Below are 6,963 nucleotides of genomic sequence, written 5' to 3'. Positions count from 1 at the left end.
GAACTCGAGGGAGCCAATCGTCCCCCTGGGGGATTTCGTTTTTATTAAAAACCATAAATAACTGGCAGTTTTGTACCATGATTGACACTTGACTTCTGTCTTCTCATTTGCGACTTGGGAGGGTTGAAGCGTTCCTGTGCTCAAGTTATGCGCCTCATATTAAGGATCAAAGCTCTAGATATAATAAATTTAAAGTTTAAAATAATTGAATCATTCTAAATTTTCTTATAAAGATATCTTGTCGTTTTTCAGTATTCCAAACTTTTGCAATTTATGACAACAGTGTTCGCACCCACTATCATCATCAAAACAGTACAAGTATTTATAAACAATTGTCTATACATGATACTCAATGTCCGTTGGTTAGATACCATCAGCAACAGTCTACTATGGGAGAGAACAAACCACCTTCCAGTTAAGGAGGAAATTAGGAAAAGACGTTGAAAGTTGATAGGACACACATTGATGAAATCATCAAACTGCATCACGAAGTTAGCGCTAACTTAGAATCGTGAAGGAAAACGGAAACGAGGAAAGTCAAAGAACACACTTAGTCGGAAATCGGAATCAGACATGAGAATGATGAATAGCAACTAGAAAGAACTGGAAGGGATTGCCCAGAAAAAAGTTGGATGGAGAATGCTCATGGGCGGCCTATGCTCCTATATGATAGATAACAGGCGTGAGTAAGAAAGTGTTCTCACCGTTGTTACGCGACAAAGCAAAGGTGGATAAAATAAGGAGGATGAGTTCTTTTAAAATAAACTATGTTTCTTAATGAAAGATTTTGATCAGTATCCTTGGTTACTCTTTCGCATAAAAAAACAGACAACTTTATGGAATGAAACTAAACCTAAATATATATCAATCAGAGATATATATTCATATCACGTAGCTAAATACGAATTAAAAGTTTGAAATGGTAAATCTAAAAAAATGGATAACTTTAGTCATTGACATATCAAGAAAAAAGTATTTTACATGAATAAAATGGAATGGAAAATACACTTTTGTAGAACACCCAGAACAGTCTAAAAGTATTACCACTTTTAGATGTGGTATCTAATCGTTTAGTGGGTTACATAATAATCTTATCCACAGTGTGATCAGAAACTTTAAGTACTAAAATTAATGGCATAGTTCGGAACATCACTTAATTTCTACTTGAAGTTTGTGCTCATGATGTCGTTCAGAAGAATGATGAAAGCTCCACGACCAAACCATCCAGCTCAAAGAACAAAACTCCACCCAAATCATCCAGCTGGCCTACAAATCTTCTCCACTATCTCAAAATCATATGAGCGTAGTACGCTTCTCGTTGTTGAAAAATGCGAGAATTTCACCAAAAGGCAGGCTTCCACTCTAGAACAACTGTATTTTCTCCACGAGTGTCTTCGTCAACATGTTCTACCAACAAGTGTAAGATACAGACCTCCAATCAAACACCCATTGGTACGGAGAATAGCTGTATTAAAATCTTCTACTTTCTACAATTTATATAATTCTTTACTGAATAATCCAGATTTGTTAATGGTTTCATGAAATCACTTCTTTTAGCATAAACGCCTATACCTGCAAAGTCAATGATTTAGTTGCTGCTGTTCTAATTTTATACTTTATAAACATAGAGACAGAAATCAGTATGTTGAAAATTCTTTATATATTTTTATCCAATGTCCTTTCACTGATTAAGTTCAGATTATGCCTAACAATTAAAAAGAAAAAGTAATTTTTGAGTAATATGCTTAATTTTAATAAAGAGATTCGTCAACTTTTACAAATTTCTTAACCTGACCTAAATTGATGAATATACAGATTCGTCTAGTCGGTTCACCATTATATCTAGTAGTTATCACAAAATTCCCTATATAGATCTTCATATATAACTAGGAAATCATTGCAAAATATAAATTAACAAACATCAACAGACAATAATAAGAGGATAGATAAAACCTAAAACAAACGAACTAAATTATAGAAGATATCTATGTATCATAATTTAAAGAAAACAAAAGAAGAATAAGCTTAATGCCAAATAATAATCATTCAATAATAACTAACTAGTCAGGAAATTAGGATGGACATTTATATCGTATGAGAGTCAAACAAATAAGTAATGAGTCACAATGATTTGCTCAACGAAGAATCTCATTAAAGTGAGTAATATGAAAGGAATGTGATTTAGAGACAACTAGTTCTTTTCAAAAAGAATTCATAGGATACATCTATGTAAAAGATAGATTGAATTTATTGTAGATCAATTAAGCTATTTGCATAGAATGGTGAACGAATGATAGAGTATGTTTCAACACGTTACAGAGAACCATGGATTATGGACTTACCAGGACACAATATATGTAGTTGAATATATATAACATTAGACAGAATAAACCTAAACTATTAAAGTACATAAATTTCACTGCTTTTATTACCCTTCTTATCTTATCTACTGTGATCAAATCCTATTGACCTTTATTTTTCTGCTTGATTGATCAAACTGTAATCTTTCACTGTAAAGTTTTAACTTTTATCTCTGATCTCTCCTAATTTCACTAGCTTATAATAGGTCTGATAACTTACTTGTTTTATTCAGTACACTTGGGAAACTCCACTCCTTATAAACCGGAATGTTAACAGGTTAAATTATCATCATACTCATTGTTAATATGATTGTATAAGATTTGGTAAATCAGTTATCTCAAATAATTATTTTTTAATAATAGTCTATTCGTGAAATGATTTGAAACTGTTACATCCTAATGCCAAGTTTTTCATATAAAAACAATTCTCAGAGAGGATTTTATGATTTTAGAAATTTCACTGATTGAAATCATGAGTCAATTGAAGCTAAACCGCCATGGAAAACCTGGAAGCACCGGACGGCCGGTCGAAGTTAGACATTATCACCATTGGATGCCGGCCGGCTCAGTGGTCTAGTTGGTTAAGCACCTGGTGCGAGACTGATAGGTCCTGGGTTCGAATCTTGCGTGTGGGATCGTGGATGTGCACTGAGCCGGCCGGCATCCAATGGTGATAATGTCTAACTTAGACCGGCCGTCAAGTGCTTCCAGGTTTTCCATGGCGGTTTAGCTTCAATTGACTCACGATTTCAATCAGTGAAAAACAATTCTGTTTATTTGTTTACCCACCAAATCATGAACCATAACTAATGGAATCAAAATTCATTACAAACTATCTTAAAATATGAAACTAACTAACCATACGTATCTATGATTACGCAGTGAACAGCTTTAAGTAAATATTTTATTCGTGAATGTATTTACATAACCTTATATTTTATAAAAGTTCAGTTTGCTGAACCAATCTGATGTAAATTTAAATTGTGTTAAACACTAGGCTGAACATTCGAAAAGATTTGCTCAGTACTAAGGGTAGGAAATACTTACCACTAAAGGATTAAAGAATTTGTAAATATTTAAGTTCTATGAGTCATTCATGGATACGCACTGCTGAGGAGTCCCATAATAAAACGAAAAGGCCATCTAGTGCTTCCAAATTTTCCATTGTAGTCTAGCTTCAATTGACTTATGATCTCAACTATTAAAATTTGTATAATACTTTCACAATCTTCATTCTGCTTTGATTTTAACTTTACCAACTTGCTGTCATTTTCTTTAGAAGAAATCCAATAAATATTTAATTACATAGGTTTAAATCTCAAGTACAGAACTATCCTAATCCAAATGAACATCAGTATTACAGTGCATTTGAACAAGTAATCAATCTTATTCACGTCAGTATTATTTATCTGTCCATTTATGTTATCATGGGAATTTTTCTCTTCAACAATACACTACTGTTAGAAAACATACCCTTTTAATTGGTTTATAGATTTATAGTTAATTATTAATGAAGTTGTATATTAATTAATTATGAATAATTCATCCATTAAAAGTAATTTATCATCATCTAAATAAAGAATTAATAAAATATATAATTTACATGAATTCCTAGACATTATGACCTGATAACCCTGGTATTACCTTTCACTGAGATATACATATGAATTAGAAATGTAATGTATTTGGTTTATTGTTCTTTTTAAGAAGAAAGATTTTCATCAGTTTCATATAATTGACCTGATAAACATATACTGTCAATGATATGATGATGTATATAATATGAATTTTATATTCAAACACATTTCTTTTCTTCATGTTGTCGATGAGTTTTCTTGTTGCTTTTACCTATTTATTTTTATTTATCTAAACATATAAACATTGGTACAAGAAGGCATCAAATAGATATACGTCACATAAATTATTTGATTTGTATAAGGGTTGGAATACTGGCCGGGTTGCCAAACCTAAGCAGGTGATTTTCTTAGGGGGCCACATCCGAAGCCTTTGACCTGAAGGTCTGATTAACAATTCAGTGTAGAAATGTCAGGAGATACAGTCCCATGGTAACCGGTGACCAACGATTGGTTCAGATACCATTTGTTCCTTTAGGATAATGGAGCCCAGGTGCACCACTGGTTTGAAATTAGGATCTTCCAACTCCCTTAGGTGAACTCTCCGCGTCCACCAACCCGGTTAGTGCGCTGGACACTGGCTTTCCGTCCTCTCAGTTTCATAAACAACAAAGAAGACAGTGAGTAGGACTTCCCTGGCAGTGGTTGTATGCATGTGGCCATGTGAGAGCATTAAGAGAGGGAGAACTGACTCTCTTCTCGACCGTAACAGGTCATTTGGAGGCTGATGAGCTTTTGCTAGAATTTGTTTAAAAACAGAGTATGTGCAGTAATTTTCATCAAGTTTAATGAATCCAAAATGAGGTGAATTGTAACCCGCTAGGGTTGAAGCTATCACGAGTTCACTTAATCTGCGAACGAGAAACAAGATTCGGTGACCAGAAACCAGTAAGCTAGATATTCGATGCGTCCCAGCCCCACTAACTAGAGGAAGAAGTCCAAGCTTGGAATGGGGAAGTATATTCTGCAAACAGCCTGAAAATGAGCGATAACAACAAACACAATTCAAAACGTATATATACAGTACAAAACCGTTCTTGGGGAGAGTTATAAAACCGCATACTAATAGATACAACAGACCAATAGCATTTAATATTCTCCCAAGTGGGAAATACGACATGAATGTGACAACAGTGCCTTTAGCGCGAAAACAAAGAAATTCAAATTTTCTAATATCACAAAATTAGGTCCTTTTCGAAGTAAGTTCTAGAAATCTAACGTCTCCAACATAACCAATGGAAACAAATTAGTTTAAACGCATGTTTCAAGTACACTTAATCTCTTTCAAACAGAAATTTTGTATGAACATTCTCAATTTATGAGTGTCTAATATATTATTTAATGTATGACAAACTTAGACAGAGGATCCACGATAAATGAATAAAGATTGGTGAACAAGTAATACACTGAAGGTTACCGGCAAAATAATTTTACTCATAGTAGTATATATGATTTAAGTAATAATATATACCTGATATATCATTTACGTTATTTCTTCAATACACAATAATTCTGTATTCAATGCCGACTTCAATTAATAAGCGCAGAATGATGACACAGTTTTATATAAAGAAAATAAGTCATTTTTAACCATACGGATTCGAAAGCATCACGAGAAACTAGTTCAAATCTTTCACGTATCACAAGTCCCCTCAAGATTACAGAAACATTTAAGTAAGAAGTAGGTGAAAACACGCATCAACAATAGAATTTATCGACTGATTTACAACCATTTTACAACAAAAAAAATACTAACCTACCATTTGTCATATTAAAATGGACAAAATTGCGCGATCATCTTCCATTGTACTGAGGTAGACACCTTTCTCTACCCGACACGGATTGGCTCCACTGATAACGGCTCCTCACCAGAACTCCAAGAATCCCCTCACAAAGCTAGTCACTAGTGAGCACATGGTAATTATTAGTATAGGGTTGTGAAGATTATTAGGTTTTTGATTAAGATCATGAACTGATTGATGTTAGACCATAATTGAAAACCTGGAAGTACTGGACGGCCGTTTCGTCCTATTATGGGACTCCTCAACAATACGCATCCACGATCACGCGAGCAAGATATTAAAATGGTGTAAAATTATAGAAATCTATATTAAATTTCGTTGAATTCAATGTCAATATTAAAATGATTCACTATTGGCAATAAGATATAATTTTAATATTCTAAAGAATCTAATTGAATTATTCAAATCAGTTACTTAACAAATGACTTATATGTAAATCAGGTAGAATTTAACATAATTAAACTTGCATTTAAGCATGTCTAATATACAATTACCGGAAATCTATACATACACAAAAAAATTGTTTATTTAAGCTGATTCTATGAAGCGCGCACAACTGAAATTGTTATGATAAAGTTTTATCAAATAAATGTAATATGGGTTTTTTTTAATGTTTTAAAAGTTACATAATCCATTAAACGATTAGGGAAACTGATTTTATATTTAATTGAATTTAGTAAAATATGGATATGATTGGTAATTAGATAAATGAAGTTTATCTTGATATGAAGACTAGACAATACTTATAAGAAGTAAATTAGCTCTATCATAGGGGGTTGGTTGAATAAATAATGAATTAGGACACAAGTGGAGATGATTAAATATACAGGCGACCTTTTTGAATATCTGGGCTACCTGTTCCTGTCATTTGAATATTTCAACAAGTTACCTGTTTTCTTGTTTGTTTTAACCTATCCAGGTGCATTTGTGAAAAGTTTACGACATTTCGCTGTACAAGTTATAAAAATAGCTCAATCAGAGACATCGTGGTTGCTGCCAATATGCATTGAAAAGAATATAGATTATTCAAATGTCGATTCACGAACTGTTAACATATAACTGGCAACCACTCAATATTTATCTCAAAGATCGATGAAGAATAAAGAAAAGGAAACTTGTTGAAATACTTTGTGCTGAGAATTCTATATATTTATATCTATATACCAG

At 32.9% G+C, this 6,963-nt stretch overlaps 1 protein-coding gene across 1 annotated transcript; it reads left to right on the top strand.

Annotated features, from left to right (window-relative positions):
* The first annotated feature begins 965 nt into the window (after window positions 1-965).
* Window positions 966-1,641, top strand: MS3_00000236 (uncharacterized protein). Its single transcript, XM_051208083.1, has one exon. It carries the CDS (start codon window positions 1,180-1,182, stop codon window positions 1,540-1,542), a length of 363 nt encoding a protein of 120 aa, XP_051067440.1. The 5' UTR covers window positions 966-1,179; the 3' UTR covers window positions 1,543-1,641.
* Window positions 1,642-6,963: the final 5,322 nt, after the last annotated feature.

The sequence above is a fragment of the Schistosoma haematobium genome, chromosome 2, assembly GCF_000699445.3.
Source record: "Schistosoma haematobium chromosome 2, whole genome shotgun sequence".
NCBI classification, from domain to species: Eukaryota; Metazoa; Platyhelminthes; class Trematoda; order Strigeidida; family Schistosomatidae; genus Schistosoma; species Schistosoma haematobium.
The sequence above is the reverse complement of the archived record's forward strand: the minus strand, read 5'-3'. Positions and strand labels throughout refer to the sequence as shown.

Coding starts and splice junctions, on each gene's coding strand:
- MS3_00000236 (XM_051208083.1), top strand. CDS start 1,180: ATGATGTCGTTCAGAAGAATGATGAAAGCTCCACGACCAAACCATCCA.